Genomic DNA, 21,799 nt, shown 5'->3' with positions numbered 1-21,799 from the left:
CCTGCAACAGCCCGCGTGCCCTCGAACGATTCGTGCGTGCTTGATATTCTAATCGATGGCTCGACCCCTGGTTCAAGAATTGTACGCTAGGGCGTTAGATTTGCCGCTGGGGGACGGCCAAGAAAGGGGTAACCGCCACGGCCAGGGACCGTAATAGAGTTCATAGAATATAGCCGAGGCTTCCAAGGAATGTGACGAAGGCCTCGGGGAGATCCATAAGGTATGCGCATTGACGGTATCATTGGTCGGCGAGACTATAAGCTAGATGGTGCATCAAAATGTCGACTAGGCTGCAGCCTCAGGGCTAGCACCATGCGGCCGGCTACATGGTCCTAGACTTGCCAAGGAGACTTCGGCTCTTCTGTGAACTGATGTCTTCTTGGCACAGTTCCGTCCCGTGATATGTTTGGGCTCTCTGGGACTTGACAGCGAAGATGCCGGATTTCGGAGTGGGCGGCAACGGAGTGGAGGGGGTTCGAGTGGAGATATACCAACTAGTCCGAACAAGCAAGATGCTCCCGAAAAACTTCTCCTCCGCCGAGAGACCATAGTCTCCTGCTTATTCCCTGTTCAGGGCCCATTCATCATCTGCGACCTGTAGAGTGGACGGCACCATCGATTGGATTGGCCGGAGGCATCCCCGAGGTAACTACACTATGTGTCTCGAAATGAGGGTATAGAGTACACATTGATTGGAAGATTACGGATCGCTGCTTAATGGTTTCTCATCCTCGAGCACGAGGGAGAACGTGAAGACTCTTCGGTCATTTCCGGGGACTTTCCGTGGAGAAACCTATGCGGATTGGGCTCACTGGGCAGACCCGGTCTCAAGGATGCCTCAAAGATAGAACTATTATGAAATCGATATACTCAGGGGCGCTTGGACCGCAATTTATTTCCTTTCAATGCCGCAAAAGGCAACTTGCTGCTGTCATGTAGCGTCGTCTCTGGGGAAGCTATACACACCCTCCCTCCTCTTGAATATTGTTTTGAGCACCCTGCACGCAGAAATATCGTAGCCTAGAGATGTGAAGGTTTGAGGAGCTGTTCCACTTTGACCCTCTAAATAATGGCAATCACTTTGGGTTTGTGGTTTCGGGCCTCCTTGAGACAAGGAGTGGTTTCCGTGCTGCAACTCAAGCAATTCCCCCATGAATATATCTCGAATGTTGCAAATTTCGACTTTTGTGGTTACAAGGCTCACTCATTACTTCAGAGAATTCGAACGTGTCTGTATGAATGAGTAGCAAATCAAGGCCCGAGCAGAGCTCCTGTTGCGATGGATACTGTGAGGATCCTTGACGTGCCGACCATTTCACCTGCCACAAAATAATTGTTGTCGGTCCTTGTATGTACCACAGCCATCTGTAGCCGTCAGCCACCGTATACATCTGCAAGATTTTGCATGTAACGACGCCACAATTTGTTGGTGTCACAGAGACATTTTGCCGAGGATGAATTACAATTTCCCGGCTCCAACATTGGTTGAAATAGGGGTGAATGGAGGGCTTGGATACCACGATGCTGTGGCATCTATATTTAGTGAACTGGATCATCGATCAATGTCGCCAATTGCTGCAAACAATGGCGTGACCACGTAATACAAATTGTCGTCCAACAGTCTGAATTGTGCAGGAGGGGGTTTCTATGCCTTGTCGGGCGGCCGCAGAGGTTCAGCTCCCAGCTTCCTGCCCTGTCCTCTGCTGCAGTTGGAGGGTGCTTCGCGGTCAGCACGACGCGAAGATAAGGTGAGGCCGGCCCACATTGCCTTATACGGCCTCTACAGACGGACGACAATGCTGTAATTAGAGGCTGCAGCCAGCTTTGCTCAGACGTTGGGCAGACTAAGATTCAAATACGAGTCGACTGACAGCCGAACTGTAGGCGCTTTTCCTCTAGACGATGAAGCTTATTGGTCCTTGGTCCCATCAAGCCCTGTCAACTTCCATTATAAGATCTACCGAACCACCGGATTCAATCGAATCTACTGTGTACCAGGGTGTCCATCTCTGTACGATACAAAATGTTGCTGCCTTGTGCGGGGACGGTACAAAATGCTGCTGCCTACACCTGCTACATTGGGGACCGTAAAGCTAAATCTGCCTTGGTAATTTGTAAATAACGACCGACCACTGTGTTGGTTGTGTACATGGTCAGGGGTTGAAAACGTTACATCGGGGACATGACATAACAACGGATCATGGTAGGAGATTTACAAGCCCCATAACTTTAGAAGACCCTAAAATAATTCGTTTGATGTCTCAAGGAAAACCGACTGCTTTGGGCTTGATTGAATAGTTCGTAGGAAAGGGGCGACGGTTCTAAATTAGTGGGACAGCTTTATGCGACGTTTGTTACGGAAAAAACTACCAACGCTTTGTGGCCAATTAAACACCAGACATTCCCGCCTTGCGCCGTTTACTCTAAAATAACGGTGCCACCCCTGCATTTCGAGGTTACGGTAAGGCTCATCAGGGCCCTTTTACCGTGTGTCAGACGCCTCCAACGTGCACATCAGACCGAGCCTTTGACGCTGCTCTTTGGTCGTCTATGGAGTCCCACGAAGCAGACAAATCGATTCTTCGAATGACGCGTACGGCGCACTCAGTGATGCAGCTGTGCCTTTTTGTCGCATCTAACACCTCGTATAGTTATTATCGTGGGCCATGAAAAGAATGACAGCCGCTCGATTTTGGCTCAGCCCTCCCCAGGGTTACCCCCTCTCCCTCCCGCCGGTCCCAGGATGTTTTAAACTGGTGCCTAGCTTTGGGGTTCCACGATGCCTTCGCCGCAAAAGCCAGAGAACTGGTGCTGTCCACAAAACCCGTCAATGGGTCCCATTCTGTACAAGGGCGTCCGTAAGTGCATTGTCTTCCCAATCGGGGGTGGCATTATTGCAAGCCGGGGGGATGGAACGTTTGGGTCGCCAGCAATCACCAACATGTGGCGAAGCTTTCAAAACTAGCCGATTCAGCGTGCGAGAGACTTGCTTTGCCGCTGTTGTGCATGAACTTGGATACCACGCACCTGGGGAAGATTTTTAAAAAAGCGCCTGACGGAGTATGCCCGGCAGCCGTTGAACAGAATGCCCCGCGCTTCAATTAGCTTAATTTTACGAAACACAGAATGGTGTCGTGATAAAAGTGACTGAGTCAGATGGGCCAACCAACCTGGAAGGTCTGGAAATGCATCATGGGATCTTTAACTGCCGGCTATGACACTCTCGTGGAGACTGAAGGCCCCGTGGCGGTGAGTGGTCCGGGCCTACTCTCCTGAGTCCTCGAGCACAGTTTTTCTGAATGAAGAACAAGTCTCTACATCAAATACCCCATTTGAAAATTATGATCTACTACACTTTTCTTTAACCTTCTCTCTTCCGTATTATATCTCGAATTTGAGCACGCAAAAGCTTCTCCGTTTATCACGTTCCCATTTCTTGATACAGCCGTTTTCGTCAAGACAGCACCCGTACATTTTGATCCGAGATACCCATCACCTCCTTTTATTCTTTTCTCTTGTCTTTTGTTCGTTCAGCGTTATACAATATCCTCGGTCTTCTTTCATCGATTTTCTCTTTGTTTAAACTCCTTCGAGTCGGATCGACCTGGCCACGTCCATCAGGCGCCTACCACAAAACATTCTCCTATCCCGATGCTCCTATCGATCACACAAACACAAACATTCAAAATGATATCTCTCCCCGGGAGAAGCTTGCTCAAGCTATCTGCGGTGACAGTAGCGACTCTCTTTGTTATTCTAGTCATCCATCAAGTCAGCTACACGGGCGACTTCGCTCTCACCAACCAGTCTATCGAAGTCGTCAGCCATTGCGATCCTTCAGCCCTAGAAGATTCCAAAACCCCTCGCGAATACCTCGACTCACCCATACCCAATACTGTCCACCAAATCTGGAAAAACTCCAACATTAGCACGTATCCAGTACATGCGTCTCACGATGCATGGAAGGAAACCATGAAACCCTTTAACTACACCGTCAAACTATGGACAGACGACGACATCCTTGAGCTCATCAAGACCAACTACACCTGGTTGCTGTCTACCTACGAGAGCTACTCTCAGAACATTCAACGAGCCGATGTGGCCAGGCTGGTGGTGGTCCACGCCGAAGGTGGAATGTACGCGGACTTGGACGTGTTTCCAAAATCAGCTAAGGAGTTTGCCTGTCTGCAAAAGATGGGCCTGCAAGCCATCTTCGCTCCCACATCCGGCACCCTCGGTCTCAGCAACCACTTCTTCATGGCGGCACGCGGAGCGCCCTTTCTTGAATGGGCCCTGCAAGAAGCGAAAAGACGCGGCGGCGCGACGTCGAACCGGATCCTCCTGCCATATCTCCGAGTCTTCTGGTCCACGGGGCCCATAATGGTGACGCATGCCTTCCAGCAGTACTCCTGGATGTACAACACAGTAAAACACGGGTCGGTGTTGATGGACGAGAATTACACGAGGTCGGTGATCGGACACGCGGCGGGGAGGTCATGGCACGGGTCAGATGGGCAGTTTCTGAACTACGTTTCGGATCACTTGGGAGTGGTGCTGTTCTGGGTGGCCGCTTCCTCTTCCGTTGCTGTGCTGGGTCTCTTGGTGTTTGTCAAGCGTTGTCGCTGCAAAGGCATAGACCTTTTGGGGGTTTGCGGATCAACTAGCCGGAGCAAGGAGCGGTACATTGAAGTTTGAAAAAGATTTAAAAAAAATTTAATAATAGAAAAGAACTTTAAACACTGAAAACAACTGTCACTTTGAAAGCTTTGTCTATAACAAGATCACAGCAGTTCGCATCTCTAACCTTTCGTTCGCTCGCGAGAGATTTTCTGCTGCAGTTAGCCAGTTTAGCGTAGACCACTGGATGGCCGTACAGCATAATAACATCAATAGAACTGGTTTATTAATCTGTAGGAAAGATTTTTATTCTGGAACATAAAGTAAAGTCTGGTAGTGCTCAGTAAGAGGAGTCTCGGAAGAGTACTCGGGCGCTGTCGTGAACTCGAAGGGGAACAGAAGTAGCCTGCCTATTGCGAGGAGACGTTGCTGAAAAATTGTTGTTTCAAGAATAGCGGGGCAGATACGAGATGATGAACCCGCCAGCCGTAAAGATTGTGATGGCAGTATTCAACACGTTGATGGCTTTGGTGTACAATGACTCAAATTGGATTAGAAATTAGAGTACCAGATAGCCCATTTGCCCATGCAAAACAACGCCGCTTTGCTCGCAACAAACCCAGGGCAGTTCAAGCCCAGCTCAGGCTCAGTTCACCTCACACTGCTAACCACAATCCACGCTTAGTCCCACATTTTCCGGCCAAGACTTCAGAGGCCCAAAACTCGTCCCCTTATCCGGGGAGAATGATGTGCTATCCTAAAGTACGCCAAAGCACCCATCACTCAGGCTAAGACTAATTTATTGGATCATGATGGCTTCAAATGTACGTTTCACTCGGCTGTCTGGTAATCTCACTTTTCCAACCTCAAACCCTTTAAAAATCCCTCTCTTGCGCGTGCCTGCCCCTCTTCAATTGCCACATTAGTAGGCACATATGAGCTTCCGTCACGACCCAAAAGGTCCTTATGGAGCTTCGGTCGGGGTGTCGGGCCCCTCTGCCGCTGTCCGTCCTCCACTGCCGAGTACAGAGGTCCCGGTGACAGCATCTTCCTCGTCTGTTCTTTGCGTGCCGCAGTCTGAATGAGGATTTCTGCAATGCTGTGCCTGAGCATCCGACCCTGTGCCTGAGCATCCGACCCTATGCCGATTTCTCCGTTGGTTCTAACCGAACACAACCTAGTTACAGTGAACTTTTGTTTGCCTAACTTATCCATGCTTTTTGGCAGCAATTTCTGGTGATTTGATTATCATAGACTGGGTAGGGAGGTCTCAGGTGCAACCTCGGGCCATCGGGAATGATGCTCCGGATGGCAGGTGTATCGATCAACCAACGCCAATACGTGGCCGTGACAATTACCCGAACTCAACCCATTGGCTCAGCTTTGTCTACTCCAGTCTTCAGACGAAAGTTACCAGTAATAGTAATCATCATTATGCCTCATTATGCCGCAGGGCTTTGCTATCTTTTCGGTTCTTGGATGACGGGACCTGTTGTCGCCGATAATGTCGTGCCCTATATCGTCTACATCGGATGCAATTGAGTTGCAGTATCACCATTTAGGAGGGCAGGTTTTGATGTTACACGATTCATAGCCCTGTTCTGATCATCAAAGACTTTATATCGATGGGGCACTCCTATCATGTGGTTGAAGACACCAAAGCTACCGTTCTCGCGAGCTTCCTCTGCAACGAAGTCTCGGGAAACGGCATAACAACGTCAGCCAGAACTGCTGTTCAGACAGATAGAACCGTCAGTAATTCATTGATGGATGAAGCGTAGCCGCGCAACTTGCCACTACTCAGAGTTCATCCGCTCGAAATGAACCCTACGAAGAAGTCCTTATACTTGAACTTCATCAACGGCTGCTACAGTTGCTCATGTTACAGGTTCGGCTTTCGCCTTGTTTGCTGCAACGCAAATTCGGCCAAGCATGCCTGAATATGGCATATGACATCCTGCCTGGGGGACTAATATGGCGCGTGTTGCCTAGGTTGTTGCTGTACCATCATCTCCAACCGAAATGAAGTATAAGTTGGCTTTTACTCTACTTTATCCGGCAGCACTAGGCATCTTGTGCTACCGTAAGCAACGTTCCCTAGACGTTCTATCACTATTTTTCCGTCCGGGTATTAGTCCTCTTGGTATAAGATTTGTAGTAATCGGGGCCAAAGAACTAGAGGGGCGGTAGATGTCTTTTGCGTCTATGGCGGGGGATCCAGGGTCCTCCTTAGCTCTCAGCCAAACATTTCTCAACGTGATGCATTCAACGCCTCACCAGCCAAGCCACCGGCAAGTTATTGCCTCGTGCACGTGCACATCAACCTAAGCCTAAGACACTGCCCGAATCACTTGGCAAGAGATATTGGTATGTATGCTTACGTCACTTCTGCTTGGGCGGCGAGCGGGGCAAGATCTGCTCGCCAGTTCACACCTAGACCATATCGTGGGATATACGACAGCATCTCCCAGGGACCTCCTGTCAATCATTCACCCTTATGCAAATACATTGGCCTGGTTCTCGAGTGACCATTCACTAGAATATACCTGCTCATTCCCAGGGTATTACTAACCCCGTTTCCTTATCCTCCTCAAAACATGGCGGCCGAAGTCCCGCAGGAGAAGCCGAAATGGGAGACCGCGTCGGAGCTCGATCCCAAGTATGATGACTACCTTGGGGCCTTTCCAACCATTGCCCCGATCACCGAGCCCGGCGAGGCTGGGAAGGGGTACGCCGGCCATCTCAACGACATGCAAAAGGCCCAGCTCTTCCAGCTTCGGTCGTTACTGGAGACTGAGGGATACACCGAGCACCTGGACACGTTGACCTTGGTAGGCAGCCTTTAACCAGAGACACGATGCCGGCCTAACAGCCCTGCCAGCTCCGCTTCCTCCGCGCTCGCAAGTTCGACGTCGGGCTTTCGAAGAAAATGCAAGTGACACATCAGTGTGGCCCCCTGCCGTGCGGCCCAGCACTGACCTCTGTTGGCGGTCAAGGTTCACCGAGTTCGAGGATTGGCGCAAGAAGACCCTCCTCAACGCCCTAGTTCCCACGTGGGACTACGACGAGCGTGAGGCCATATCCAAGTACTACCCTCAATACTACCACAAAACCGACAAGGTAAATGCTGCCCCTCCCCCCCCCTCGCCGCCGCCCAGGCCACCCGTAGAACTCACCCGTGCACAACCCCCCCGGACAGGACGGCCGCCCGGTCTACATTGAGAAGCTCGGGGGGATCGACCTCGCGGCCATGCGCGCCATCACCACCGACGAGCGCATGCTCGACAACCTCGCGGTCGAGTACGAGAAGTGCGCCGACCCGCGCTTCCCGGCCTGCTCGCGGCAGTCGCGGACGCTCGTCGAGACGTGCTGCACCATCATGGACATGAAGGGCGTCTCGCTCGGCAAGGCCGGCCAGGTGTACGACTACGTCCGGCAGGCGTCCGCCATCATGCAGAACTACTACCCGGAGCGCCTGGGGCGGCTCTACATCGTCAACGCGCCGTGGGGCTTCTCCACCGTCTGGGGCTTCGTCAAGGGCTGGCTCGACCCCGTCACCGTCAAGAAGATCAGCATCCTCGGCGGGGGCTACCGGCAGGAGCTGCTCGCCCAGATCCCCGCCGAGAACCTCCCCGTCGAGTTCGGCGGCAGGTGCGCGTGCGCCGGGGGCTGCGAGAACAGCGATGCCGGCCCGTGGAGGGACCCCCAGTGGAAGCAGGACGCGTGGTGGGAGAAGGCCGGCGTCGGCGAAAAGGCCGCCGAGGCCCTGAGAGGCACCGCCAAGGACCCTGTTCTGAGAAATAAGGGGGAGCAGACGGCCGGCGCCGCCGTCCAGGAGACGGCTGCTGTCTCGGCGTAGACGCCTTGTCCGAGTTGTTCGTTGAAGTGTTGTGCTAAGAGTTTCAAAGGAAATGGCAATGTGGAGGTTGAGAAGCTACAATGGACTTGAGGAGAAGCTTGAATTACTAGAAGTTGATAACACGGTTTAAAAACAATGGCTAGAACATGGGAAGTATATGATACTGCGTCAGGTGGTTGATAAATACAGGAACAGGTCAAATGTTACTGCTGGCCACACCATTCTTTGTTATGCAAATATAGTCACAACATCTAGAGACAAATAAAGAGCGTGACACAGTACTTTGAAATATTTTTATGGAGAATCCTAGCAAAACACACATCGTACAACAAATGATCTCCTGCCGCCCTGGGCATCTTCATCTTGGCCACTGTACTCGGTAGCTTCCTCTGGCCTATAGCCCCTAGATTGGAAATACAGTAGGTTACTGTGAATTCAGCATCCTGACCAATGATCTTGCGGTGACAAGGAAGGAATGATGCCCTGCGTGGAGACATGGGCAGGGAGACTTGCCCGTTAATGGTTACGGTTCCTTGTCTTCGTTACCAAGCCTCCTGCGATTATTGCCGTGGAATGAAGAAAAAGGTGAGCTCATGCTGCTAGCCACCGCAAGCAGGCAATCAAAAAGCCAGCGTATCAAGGTAGTCAGATGTATAAGTGCAACGTCGATTTCAGTCTTTGCAGGCCTATAACGGCCTATAACAGGTGCGCGCTTCTCAATGTAAACTTGGGGTATCAATTCCGGGATGCAGCCACCCGCCAAAGATGGCCCTGCACCGCTCGAACTAGCTATTACGGTTACATACATTACGAGCCTCCGCGTCAGGGGGCCAAAGCCCCGAGGACAAGACGCAGTCGAGAACCAGCAAGCAGAACGTCTTGCTTCAGACTGCCAGTGAAAACGCCGGCAAGAAAAAGAATGAAAAAGAGAGAGAGTCGTCGCGGTCATTACAATTACGATGGTGCGGGATCAGCACTTCGTCGCCCGCCGCGTCACCCTGACCCAGAAGTCCCTGGCGACGAAGAAGATGGCGCTGAGCGTCTTGATGGGCTTCTCGGGGTTCATGACGGTGAAGTCGTACCTCCTCAGGAGCTGGGGGGGGGCCACGTTAGTCGTCGTCGTCGTCGTCAACCGCGGCCGGGCGGCGGATTAAGAAGACTACTCACCTCGACAAAGACCTTGTTCAGCTCCATCATGGCAATCGGCTTGCCCAGGCACGAGTACTTGCCGTGGCCAAAGTGCGTGTCGACGGCGGCGGCCATCTGCCTGAGCTCGTCGGCGCCCGCCGAGAGCCAGCGCTCCGGGCGGAAGACGTCGGCGTCGGGGCCCCACACCCACAGCGAGCGGCCGACGCCGAAGAAGTTGTGGCCGACCTGGGTGCCGCCGGGGACGAAGTAGCCGTTGAGCACGTCGCCGCCCTCGGGCGCCTGCTTGAAGCCGAGGCCCGTGACGGGCGGGTAGAAGCGCAGGCCTTCGCGGATGACGGCCTGCAGGTACGGGAGCCGGAGGGCCTCGGCGTTGGTGATGGGGGAGCTGACGGCGCCGGCGGCGACGGCGTCGTCGATCTCCTGCTGGAGCCGGCGGTATGCGACGGGGTTGTTGATCAGGGAGAGCAGCGTCATGCGCATGGCCTGCGCGGCCGAGTTGGTGCCGGCGATCCTGCGAGGTGCGCGTCAGTCTGATGCGTTTTGGGGCTTGCGGGGGAGGGGCAGAAGCGGGAAGGGGGGGTGTTCACGTACATGTGGATGTAGACGAGCTGGATGAGCTCGTCCCGGCCAAGGCCCTGGTTGATGAAGGACTGCATCATGTCTTTCTGGGGCTTCGCGCCGGGCTGGAGTCTCATTTCGGCGTAGTTTCTGGCGAAGCTGCGGAGTTTCTGTCAGCGACTGTGTCTCGTATCTGCCGGTTGCGAAAGAGAGCGCGCGGGGCAGCAACTCACCCCATCAGACGGCCGAAGCCGACCTGGTCCCCCTCCTTGGGCAGCATCAGGCGGAACGGCCACTTGTGGACGAGCCTGCCGAGCCAGGGAAGCACCGAGACGACGTTCATGACGGGCAGGGACGACTCGTTGATCTCGATGTAGCGGAACAGGTCGCGGTCCTCGGCGAGGAAGCCGAAGGCGCCGCCAAACGAGACGTCGCCGATGGCGTCGAGGGCGAAGAACTGCGTCTTCTCGGCGAGGTCCATCGGCCTGAACTCGGCGTCGGTGGACACGTAGTGCTGGTCGATCAGGCGGATAAAGTTGACCAGCTGGCGGTCGATGCCGATTTCGAAGCCGAAGCCCTCGTTCTCCTTGGCGGCGTACTGTTGGCGAACGCATTGGTTAGTTGGGTCTGGAACTCGAATGCTTTGTATCGGACAGCAGCTCGGGCGGGTGCACTACACCCCACCAGCAGTCTCGAAGATGGAAAATAAAATAAAAAATAAAATAAAAGAATGCGACGACTTACGGCTGGGCCCATTCGCGCGCGCATGGCCTTGTGCTCGTTCTCGTTGCGCATGGAGACGACGTTGTCGACGCCCGGGGTGATTCGGCCAGAGTCGTAAAAGTCGCCCTTGGTGTAAGTCGAGCGGACGGCCGACATTTTGCGCAGCGAGTCGGGGTCTGTGCAGAGGAGCTCGTTCGGCCCAATCCGCGCCAGGGGCCCTGCAGCGACGGGGGAATTGATCAGCGTACTTGTTCCCATCATTTGCTGCGCCAGGAAGCGCCGCACCAGGCCAGCTTTGGGCGGATGCACGTCTTACCGCCAGACGGGCGAGGTTCTTTGGCAGACGTGGCCAAGGGAGGGAGGGGGGGAGGAATCGCTGCTCACCATATTTCCGGGAGATGTCATTCAGGTGCTCGTGGTACGTGCCGCCGACGGCCTTCTTCAGCTGCCACAAGACGGACACGGAGGCGATGAAGGGCCCCGGGATTTTTCGAAGCCGGTACCACGAGCGGAACTCCCACACGAAGAAGGCGACGGCGGCGACGAGGACCACCAGCTTGAGCAGCAGGCCCGACGAGCTCGCGCACGACGCCGGGTCGGGGGCGCCGCCGCCGACAGAGAGCGCTCCGGCCATTTATTCCCCAGCGTTTCTGTCTCCTCTCCCGTTGCCTTTGCGAGGCCTCTCTTTCTTCGTCCCGTACCGTCCAACAGTCCCCCTCGACAGGCGACTCGGATCGCTCGCTCGCTCGGCCGCGTTCTGGGCTCTGCGGTGCGGGTTGTGCAACGTTGTGCAACGTCGTACAGGGTTCAGCGACACGAGGGACGCGGGGGTTTAACAGCGGAAGCGGGAATCGGTTGGCGGTGTCAAAGGCGCATGTCTGAAATTGTTCGCGTGTGTTCGTGTCGGAGTCGATTCGCCCTCGGTTTTTTCCCTCCTTTCGCCTAAACTCGACCCCTTACTGTCCCTGTCCCGGTCGTCAATTCGCCTCGCAGGGAGTCGGCTCGATGTATTTTCTCGGTAAAAAAAAAACTGCCGCGCTGTTTTTAGCTGCCAATGGCCGATTGCGTTGCCAGCCCGTCGTGTAATTTTTTGTTGGTTGGTTGGTGTTGGTTGCCGGTTCCGACTCTGTCACTTCTCTCGTTCTTCGCGGACCCGGCAGTTTGGTAACGTGGGGGGGAGTGAGGCACAGCAGCGCGGTGCGTGCAGGGAGAAGACGAGGTCCCGGTTCCAGAGCGTCGGGATTAGAAAGCAAAGACAACAACGTGGGCCCGTGAGCGCGGGAAGGGCGAGGCGAGAGGGGGAGAGGGGGGAAGGGGGGGCAAGGGAAATGTGGAGGAAACGAAGGAGGGAATTTGGGGAATGCGCTCTGCTTTATCGACGAACGCAAACCCAAGGTTTTTTTTAAAAAAGGGGGAAGGGGGGGGCGAGCACTCAGTGGCAGAGAGAGGTGAAGAAACTCTGGTCAGGTCAGCCGAGGGAATAATGCTGCATCGAGATGGGCAGGCCACTTTGCACTAAGAGCTCGCGCTAGGTGAGGGAGGGTCAAAGATGCGGATGACATGACGGGACGGCGGCAACGTGGGCTCAACTCTACTCGACTCTCTACCTTGCCTCGCCTCACCTCGCCTCGCCCACTTGCCTTGAGGTACACCCAGCCGGCGCGGCGCGTAGCTGACCGAAGACATGTTATGATTAGCGGCAGTCCGGAGGCTTGCGGATGAGACGAGACCATGGCTGGGCGGGCCTGAATAAGGTAGTAAACTACCGGTGAGTAGTAGTAGCAAACCCCAGCAAGTACGGGCGTAGTGGGATAAAGTGGGATAAAGTAGCTTAGCATGGACAACTCCGCGGTTGCTCCAATGAAAGCCTTTGTCCCAACCTGCGTCTCAATCCTTTGTTTCTTTGTCCACCTCCTCGGGGAGCCGGGTCGAGTTGCTTCGTCCGGGCCAGGTTGAAAGTTGACGAAGAAGAAGAAGGAGACCATGTGCCGCCATATGCGCGTTGATAATGCAAATGCAGGCTGCCGAACCAGCTGCTGTCGACAACGCCATGCCATGCCGTCTCACCGGGCCACCACATCTCGTCCCATTCGGCGCCCCGGGCCCCTTTGGGATCCCGGCGTCTCCCTCCCTCGAGTCCTCCCCCCCCCCCCCATCCGCTGCGCCATCTTCAACTGCACACGTTGTAGGGCCTGGGTCAGGTCACCGTCGTCCCCATCCCAGTTCGTCCCGACCCTAAGCCTGTTCCGTGTCCGGTTGCATCCAAGACTGCGCTAGAGATGCGCCGGTCCATGCCACCCCAAAACCCTTGCCTACCGCCGGCGACTCGCCCAGTCGCGGCGAATCGGCTCGAGTCTTGGGAGACGGCCGGCCGTTCGAACCACGCTCTGCATCCCGTTGGCCGCCTGTACCGGTTACTATGCAATTATCGCGCCGTTGCATCGGAGGAGGGAAACTGGTAGGGGAACCTTATTTTCTCTCTGTGAATGTGAATTGCCACCAGAGTCCCGACGCCGCTGCACTCGGCCCGTTCTGCCCTGCGTTTCCACCTTGGGCAGACCGCAAGGTGCTGCGCAGGAGGGACTTTTGGGGCCTTTCACCGTGCCGAGCGTACCCACATGCCGGCGACGGCCGCCTTCATCCAACATCGGACCAGGCACCTGGGCCAGGCATGGCGATGTGTTCACTTTGGGGTGTTTCGCGCTATTGGCTCGTCTCGACTATTCCAGACGCTCGCGAGGAATTACGGCTGGTGCTAATCACATGCCGACCAGCGTTGAGTGTGTCTTATCATGGAGGGGCATCCGCCGTCAAGATGCCAGTCTAGCGGGAAGCGAAGCCAGCGGCGATGTGACGCTGCAAGGCCGGCGAGGTCCATATTTTCAACTCGCGAGGGCCTCGCTTTCAAGGGTTGGTAAAGCATAGCCGCTACCTAGTGACACGGAGCAAGGGCACGTAAGTGTTGAACATGAATGTAGGTTGATCCTGGTGCAAAGACTGTCATTCCAAGAAGAAGAAAGCTCCTCCTTGATGATCGTAGTGCAACATGAAAGATGCGTGGAACGAACGACAGTCTTATCATTATCTCAATGCAGAAGATCTCTTGGGCTTTTGATGCCTTTCTACGCACATTGGTCAAGGCCAGAGAAGCTGCTTCCACAATGTTTTACACCGGGACATGGTATCTCGGGATGCAAGAATAAGAAACACGGCTTCAGCGCAAACCAATACAAGGTTCCGCGACTCCGTCGTCGGGTACCACAGGGCCGCCGCAATCGTATTATTGGGACAACTTCTTCAAAAGAAAAGAGAGAAGAAATGAAAGAAGAAGAAAAAAGGAAAAAAAAAAAAAAAGAACCACGAGAAGGAGAAAACGGTTCCAAAAACACGGCCGCCAAAAAGAGTGGACGATCTGGGAATCGAACCCAGGACCTACCGCATGCTAAGCGGTCATTATACCACTAAACCAATCGCCCAAACAGGATGATCTAGCCCGGACTTGAACCGGAGACCTTCAGTGGAACCAGGGCGAGACGGGAGGCCGTTGTTGCGGCTCTGCTCGGGCTGTTAGACTGACGTGATAACCAACTACACCACCAGACCATGTTTGTCTCTGTTGACTTGATGACCGGTGCGGGAGGGAACCCGCTCTTAGCGCAGAGAGAGTCGAGGGGCGGGGCGGCGGGGAGTGGAGGCGGCGACGGGGTTGATCTGGGATTAGCTAGCCTCCGGGGGCCATTCTGGGAGGGGGAGAGCATGGGCATTGCTCTGTGATGAACTTGTTGATCCAGTTTCTTTGCGTGCGCGCAACATCGGCTCTGCGTGGTGAATATTTACAAATGTCGTGTCATTTGTAAGAGTCTGCGAGGCGGAGTGTTGGAAAGCGACGCATCTGGATGCCGCTCTACCCAGCTCCGCCGCTGACGGGCTGACAGCCAGGCGCACCACCGCCCGGGAACCTAGGTACCTGCATTCACTGTTCGAACCGCAGGCGGGCGCGCCCACCGACTGCAGTATTTAGACACGGCTGGGGGAGCGTCGCACATGACTCAACGACCAACGCCCCCCCGCAGACAGACAGACAAACTTCACCAAAAACCTCTCTTCTCGCCGATTAGCTATTTCTCGGCACCGTACATATCAAGACTTTTGATTCTCCAAGAACCAAGAAGGAAAAAAAATCAACAAAGATCAGACGCAATGGTTCCGAATCCTTTTGCCAACCCGCGCGTCGGCGTCGCGGCCATCATCCAGCGCAAGGACGGCCGCATCGTCGTCGGGAAGCGTGAGAGCAGCCACGGCGCAGGTACATGAACTCCCCCGGCCCCGGCAAATCACCTACACTACCCGGTGGCCCCCGAGGGGGAAATGGGAACTACCGCATGTTTGACGTGCTGACGCTGAGGGGAAATCCAGGCACGTGGCAGCTCCCCGGCGGACACCTCGAGTTCAGCGAGTCCTTCTTCGCGTGCGCGGAGCGCGAGACGCTGGAGGAGACGGGGCTCAAGGTGCGCGGCGTCAAGGTCGCCGCCGTGACCAACGACTTCTTCGAGGACATGAGGAGGCACTACATCACCATCTTTGTGCGGTGCGAGGTGGACGGACCCGATGCGGACCCTGTGGTGAGTTATGAGAGCGCCCCCCCAAAAAAACCAACGTGCCTCGGTGGGACACGGTGAATCGGGTTCCGCGATGCTGACCGAGTCGAAAGAACCTGGAGCCCGAAAAGTGCTCGGGCTGGCACTGGATGACCTGGCAGGAGGTCAGGGACATCAACGAGGCGGCCAAGGGCGGCGAGAGCCCGAAGCTGTTTCTGGCGTTGCAGCATCTCGTGGAGGAGAACCCGGACATCGAGAACTCGGCCTAGACCCGGAACGGAATGTGCTCGGGCTGGGTCCTCTCTAGATACTCTCATTCATGATGTTGCGGCGGGTCTTCTTTTAAATGGCCTTTGTAGATATCCAGTTGCGCAGGCCGGGTGGGCTAAAAAAAAGTCATTTGAGCTTTGCTGCGGAAGGGGGTGAGGAACAGGCTCAAGGTATAGAAACTGAGGAGTTATAGAAGTGGCTGAAGGGCATGCAGGTAGAAAGTAGAAAACCAGCAACATCTACCCTGTCTACCGTTCATGGTTCTTCGTTTATTGTGAACTGAAGAGCTTGTCAGTCATTTTCCCTGATGTGGTCTCGGTGACGGGTAGGGCAGAATAAGTCATCACCTCATCTCTCATGTTGTAGCTCCACATTCCAGATAGCTTCCTCGTGTCATCGAGACAATGGCTGTCCCTGCATATGGATTACACTCAACTGGGGCGGAATGCTTCGGAAAATTTGTAGGAACTGCCCAGGCATTCCGGGCCCCAAGACGAACGAAATGAAAGAAAAAAGTTCCTCAAAGCCATCGATTAGAATCACTTTTGGCGTATTCCGCGCCTAGTCATGCCGGTCTTTGGTCTTCCCACGATTTCATGATGCCAATCCACTACCTCTGAGGGCAAATGCAATGGCTGACTTACACACTTGCAGAGGTTCCCAAACTCCAATGCTGCCCCCCAATATTTAAGCAACATGGCCCGATGAAGCTTCCGTCGCCGCCGGCTACAGTACCCTCCATTCATCGGGTGCAATCTCCGCTGTGTGATGACATGATGCTCGCATTGGGCAATTTGTCGCCGAGTGCGCAGCCCTGCGGCGCGGAATCCCAATTTTTAAGCAATGTCTCACGGCCCCCTTTGGCCTGCCCGGACGTGATTGGCGCCGAGCCAGTGAGAACCAAAGTCCCTTTCGCGTGGGCGCGGGGATGGCAAGGGCCACGGAAGATTCGGCCTGCAGGAGATGGTCTGACGGTGGTGTGCATCATGGCGAAGCCAGCCTCGAGAGCCTCGGGCCTCGAGCGAATCAACGAGCCGCCGGGTCACACTCACGAGGGCAGGGTATGACGCCCTTTGACGGCCCCAATCTTGGGGGCGCGAAGAGGGGGGGCGGAAGTGTATAAAAAAGAAAAAGACGGAACGATCGCGGGTAGAAGTAGAAAGCCAGATTCGCGATTGAGCCCCGAGTCATGTTGCGATTCTGGCAGACCTGAACAGGAGAGAGAGAGAATGGCCCCCCCGTCTTATGGATCTCCTCTGAACCATTCACCACGTCGAGAATAAGAATTGCCTTTTAGAGTTAAGTGAGCAGCAGAATCCCGCCGCGCCAGTTTCGTTTTCTGGCGCAGAGAGGTAATTCAACGTCGGCCGACCCCTGTAGCTAAAGCGCCGCCGCAGCGACAGAAAAACAGGGGGTTCGTCCAATTTGAAATTCACCGACCGGGTTCGAATCCTTCTGCCTGGAGGATTGGCATGGCTCCCCCCCGTATGCATCGTGAGCTCAACTCTCCACCCTAATGAGAAGGGCGCTTGACGTGCTCTGCTTCGGGTGGACCCAAAGTCCCAAATTTCATCATCGTCGGATGTGCCAGCGGATGAGGGACCCCCGACTCTCATCGGCGACGAGGCTTGCTCGGTTTGCCTTCCAGGCGACCGGATCTGTCTCGCGGCCTGGGAGCTTGGCTGCTGTCTGTCTGTCTGTCTCGATGCAGCCAATGCGCCCAAGAAACCCAAGCTTTTGGCTCATATCCCAAACGCCTGGGACTCCTGCTGCCGGACATGTGGCCGCGAGTCTCGGCTGCAGCAGCCTTGCGCGACTCGACGAGATGCTGTGATTGATCGTTTAGCCGCGTGGCTGTTTGGGGCGGGGGGAAACGACGATAAGTGGACGAAGACGAAGACCAAGACAAGACAAGACAAAGACGGCGGGAGCTTTTCCCTGACGGGCGGCTACCGCAGCACTTCTTCTGCAGCCCGATAAAACGGCCTTGATACAAGCCGTCGACGTGTTGGCCGGCATTGATGCCAACCCCCAACCCCCAACGAGAACGTTGCTCTGCAGCTCAGCCCGCTGCGAGCAGCGTTTCACGTCCGACCGCCCGCCCGGCCGCCCTGTCATCTCAACCTCGCATGCCAACTGGGCCTGCTCCAGCGCGTGGATACGATCAGCAGTCGACCCGCCCCGATCCAAGGCCAAGCTCTCTGCTGCCCCGGGCTAGCGGGCGCAGAGCGCACAGCGGCGCCAAGGATCCTGGCCCTCCAGCGCCGGCGCCATTGGATGCCATGCCGCTGCCTACGAGAATAATGGGCTACAACTTTACACGACCTGCAAAAGGAAAATGTCTCCATTCCCCTTTCGGGACCGCGCAATTCGAGAGTGGGCAAGGGTTTGAGCACAATGCCCTCGAAACCCGCATCCGAAGCAGTGTAGCGTCTGCGACAGCCCTTCTTTCTGGTGAGCCGGGGAAGGGGAACGGCAAGGACGGTAAGGACGGGTGGTTCCCCTGTCCTCCCACCCAACCCAACACCGATCCATCATCGCAGAGCCTTGGAGGATCTAACGTTCTGTACGCCCCTGGGGTCTTGGAATGATGTGGTATGACGGGGGTAGCAATCCTCCGCATGTTCAGCCGCCCCGTCGTGGACGAAGGTATATCTGAGCTGGCCACCCCCAAGACCCGGCTGGCGATGTCGTCCTTCAACAATGCTGCCTCTCCAACTCCCACTCCCGCTCTAGCAAGCCCCTCACGCCCTTCGCACGTCGACCGTTTTCCGTCTTGCCCTTGACCGCTCGCCGTGTGCGGGAGCCTTTCCACATCCTCGACAGACGATGGCCTCGGGGCCGCCAAACTCATCAGAAGGAGGACGCCTGCCCCTGCCGGACAACAGCAACAGCGCCTCGTCGGCGGCGTCCAGCCACGAGGACCGCGAGGTCAAGTACCAGACCGGCCTGATACCCAACGAGTTCGCCGGCCTCGAAGTCGCGTCGCCCGGCATGAACTACCAGGACGCCGCCGCCCGCGGCCAGTACCAGGCCGCCCCCTCCGTCGCCGCCGGCGGGTACGTGCCGTACCACGACCACCAGCCCGGCAAGGTGTACGACAACCAGCCGTACCCGCACTCGGCGGTCGCGACGACGTACGGCGGCAGCCAGGCGGGCGTGCCCCGGGGGGAGAAGCGGATCTGGGGCGTCCGGGCCGCGACGTTCTGGGTCGCCCTCCTCGCGCTGGTCTTCTTCCTCGGCACCATCGGCGCGTCGGCCGCCGCCGGGTCCATCGCGCAGGCGCATGCCTCGTACGTCCAGACGTGCCAAGCGTGAGTGACCGAGCTCTTCTCCGTCGTCGTGTAGTTCCTAACACCCTGCGCAGCAAGCTCGACTCGTCGTCATCATCATCACCAGCAGCCTCCGCCTCAGCCTCGGGGGCGTCATCTGCAGCGTCGGCGGCATCCGCAGCAGCGGCCTCCGCGTCAGGCACGTCGGCGGCGTCCTCGGCGGCGGCGGCAACCGCGACATCCAAGACGGCGGCCGCCGCCTCGTCGACGTCGACGTCGCTGACGTCGATCCCGCTGCCGGTGCAGGCGTCGTCGGTCCTCGGCGTGGCCAACACCAACTGCCCGAACCTGGCGTCCGAGAACAAGACGTACACGGTGCCCAACTCGGACCTGCGCTTCGTCCGCGAGTGCGGCAACAACTACCCGATGAACGACCTCGGCAAGATCCCGCTGACGCGCATGGAGGACTGCATGAACCTGTGCGCGGCGCTGAGCGTCACGACGCAGAGCACCGACGGGCCCTGCATCGGCGTCGCGTGGGTCACGGCCGGCAAGCAGGGCACCGACGAGAACTACTGCTGGCTCAAGGGCGCCAAGGGGTCGCCGGACCCCAAGGCCAACGTTGAGGCGGCGTGGATATTGAACGCGTGATGGGCGTCGTGCGGGAGGGGGTGGCCGGCGCGAGTGTGTTTAATGAAATAGGACTCGAGAGGGTTCAAGATGACAAAATTTAATTTTTTTCGGTTTTTTTTTTATCATAATACCACGGGACCCCGTTTATTTGATGGGCGTGTCCAAATATCCAAGAGCTTTCGGAACAGTGTTTATTTGTGAGGTCATGCGTGAACGATGACAGGTGAAGGGACGACCATCGGCGGGCCTTACTTGTCAGGGTGGTGGCTTGTTGCATAAATCCCAAAATCATGAAATCGGGCATACTTTCATGTTCAAACTTCATAGGGTTTTATCCAAGAGGCCACGGATATGATCCTATACATTGCCAGTTGCGCAACGTAAAAAGATTTTGTCAATGCTGAATGGAATCACGAACAAGGCATAATGAAGAGATATGTTCTTTGTTGACCTGCATACCCTGCAGCTGTACAAGTATTTACAACATGAACAGAAACCCGACCCTCCAGATACCCAGTCTAATTCCCAGTGAGCCAGTCCCAATGCAATGGCGCCAAATTTCGCCAATGAGATCCAACCCGGCCATCTCGCATTTCCTTTCAAGCCATCGCACACACACGCGCGCCCGTCCACTTAGCAGCCCGAAGTCTGGACGTTGGTCTCCACGCAGAGGGTGGGGTCGTTGGGCGCGTCGCCGGGCTCGCCGCCGCCCGTGACGCCCTTGGAGTTCTTGCACACCTCGCCGCCGCCCAGGATGCAGGCGCCGTTGATGGTGACCTTGTCGCCGAGGTTGCCGTTGTAGTGGGCGATGGTCTTGCCGCCGTCGACGTAGATGTTGTTGAAGACGGCCGTGCGGGCCGTCTGCTCCTTGCAGTTTCCGCACGAGCGCCAGAACTGGCCGACGTCCTGGGCGTAGAAGTCGGTCACCTCGAGCGTGCCGCCGCCGTTGTGCTGGAAGACCTTGTCCGAGGCGCCGCGGGCGCCGCCGCCCGTCACCGTCGAGGTGCCGCCCGTCTGCCGGAAGGTGGCCGCGTCTTCGCAGACCTTGTCCCACCAGCTATAATCAGAGTCAGTCTTTGTCCATCTGGTGAAGCGGGTTTGTTACAGAATGGAGGAGGGAGCGTCACTTACACATTGACCAGCGTGCAGCTGCCCTGGCACTGAACACCTTCTCCGGCGCCGCCTCCGATGATGACGTTGCTGAGGGTGGCGCCGTCCGCGAGAATGAAAGCCGCGTCCTTCTGGCCGCCCTCGCCGCCGGTGCAGGTGCTGGGCACGCGGTCGAACATCTTCATGCCGCCATCGAACGAGCCCGTGATGGTCCTGGCCTCGGCGAGGTTCTCGGTGCCGGCCGGGCTGGGGAACGACTTTTGCAGTCCGCCGCCGCCGCTGGAGCCGCCGCCGGAGTTGCTGCCGCCGCCGGGGGCCGTCCCGTTGTTGGCACTGCTGCCGCCACCGCCGGAGCTGCCGCCGCCAGAGCCGCCAGAGCTGGAGCCGCCGCCTGAGCCTGAGCCGCTGCCGGAACCAGAGCCGCTGCCGGACCCAGAGCCGGAACCACTCTCAGAGCCAGATCCGCTGCCGGAGCCGGAGCCACTCTCAGAACCAGAGCCGCTACCTGAGCCAGAGCCAGATCCGCTACCGGAACCAGAGCCGGAACCACTACCGGAGCCAGAGCCACTGCCAGAGCCAGAGCCGCTTCCGGAGCCAGTGCCGGTCTCCTTCTCCTTCTTCTTGTCCTTGCTCTTATCCTTGCTCTTGTCCTTGCTCTTATCTTTGGTCTTATCCTTGGTCTTCTCCTTGGTCTTCTCCGCGTTTGATCCGACGCCGCCGGCTGCTGCGTCATCATCCTCGCAAGTCCCATTCGTACCAGATCCGCTGGCACCGGCGAATCTGACCTCGATGGGGGCCGGGCCCGCGACCGGGGCGCCGCGGGGCTGCTGGGGCGAGAGGACGGCGCGGGCGAGGTGTCCGGGAGTTTCGATGTGCCTGCGGCCCGGCCGCTCGACACCACCGGGGTTGATGGGGTTCGCAGCAGCCAGTGCGGCAAGGGAAAAGAGGACCAGCCTGGACGCCATTGTTGCTGATGGTGCAGGGAAGGTTTGGTGGTGGTGACTCGAAAG

General features: G+C 56.4%; 6 protein-coding genes across 6 annotated transcripts; 4 read left to right on the top strand and 2 right to left on the bottom strand.

Annotated features, from left to right (window-relative positions):
- Positions 1–3,687: 3,687 nt before the first annotated feature.
- On the top strand, positions 3,688–4,695 carry EsH8_VII_000976 (glycosyltransferase family 32 protein; the record flags this gene model as incomplete). The annotated part of the gene is made up of 1 exon (XM_083271109.1): positions 3,688–4,695. The coding sequence occupies one exon, from the start codon at positions 3,688–3,690 to the stop codon at positions 4,693–4,695; it is 1,008 nt and encodes a 335-aa protein (XP_083128666.1).
- A 2,519-nt stretch (positions 4,696–7,214) lies between these two features.
- On the top strand, positions 7,215–8,476 carry EsH8_VII_000975 (SEC14 family lipid-binding protein; the record flags this gene model as incomplete). Its single annotated transcript, XM_083271108.1, has 4 exons — positions 7,215–7,448; positions 7,499–7,548; positions 7,614–7,737; positions 7,817–8,476. 4 exons carry the CDS (start codon positions 7,215–7,217, stop codon positions 8,474–8,476), a joined length of 1,068 nt encoding a protein of 355 aa, XP_083128665.1.
- Positions 8,477–9,446: 970 nt separating this feature from the next.
- EsH8_VII_000974 (cytochrome P450) lies at positions 9,447–11,540 on the bottom strand (the record flags this gene model as incomplete). The annotated part of the gene is made up of 6 exons (XM_083271107.1): positions 9,447–9,569; positions 9,644–10,136; positions 10,217–10,342; positions 10,417–10,781; positions 10,928–11,217; positions 11,291–11,540. 6 exons carry the CDS (start codon positions 11,538–11,540, stop codon positions 9,447–9,449), a joined length of 1,647 nt encoding a protein of 548 aa, XP_083128664.1.
- Positions 11,541–15,106: 3,566 nt separating this feature from the next.
- Positions 15,107–15,773, top strand: EsH8_VII_000973 (NUDIX hydrolase domain-like protein; the record flags this gene model as incomplete). Its single annotated transcript, XM_083271106.1, has 3 exons — positions 15,107–15,212; positions 15,323–15,528; positions 15,618–15,773. 3 exons carry the CDS (start codon positions 15,107–15,109, stop codon positions 15,771–15,773), a joined length of 468 nt encoding a protein of 155 aa, XP_083128663.1.
- Positions 15,774–18,603: 2,830 nt separating this feature from the next.
- EsH8_VII_000972 (uncharacterized protein) lies at positions 18,604–19,697 on the top strand (the record flags this gene model as incomplete). The annotated part of the gene is made up of 2 exons (XM_083271105.1): positions 18,604–19,088; positions 19,142–19,697. 2 exons carry the CDS (start codon positions 18,604–18,606, stop codon positions 19,695–19,697), a joined length of 1,041 nt encoding a protein of 346 aa, XP_083128662.1.
- A 615-nt stretch (positions 19,698–20,312) lies between these two features.
- On the bottom strand, positions 20,313–21,754 carry EsH8_VII_000971 (pectate lyase; the record flags this gene model as incomplete). Its single annotated transcript, XM_083271104.1, has 2 exons — positions 20,313–20,736; positions 20,811–21,754. 2 exons carry the CDS (start codon positions 21,752–21,754, stop codon positions 20,313–20,315), a joined length of 1,368 nt encoding a protein of 455 aa, XP_083128661.1.
- Positions 21,755–21,799: the final 45 nt, after the last annotated feature.

This window comes from Colletotrichum jinshuiense, chromosome 7 (assembly GCF_051148585.1).
Source record: "Colletotrichum jinshuiense chromosome 7, complete sequence".
NCBI lineage: Eukaryota > Fungi > Ascomycota > Sordariomycetes > Glomerellales > Glomerellaceae > Colletotrichum > Colletotrichum jinshuiense.
Note: the sequence above shows the minus strand (reverse complement) of the source record. Positions and strands in the feature narration are given on the sequence as shown.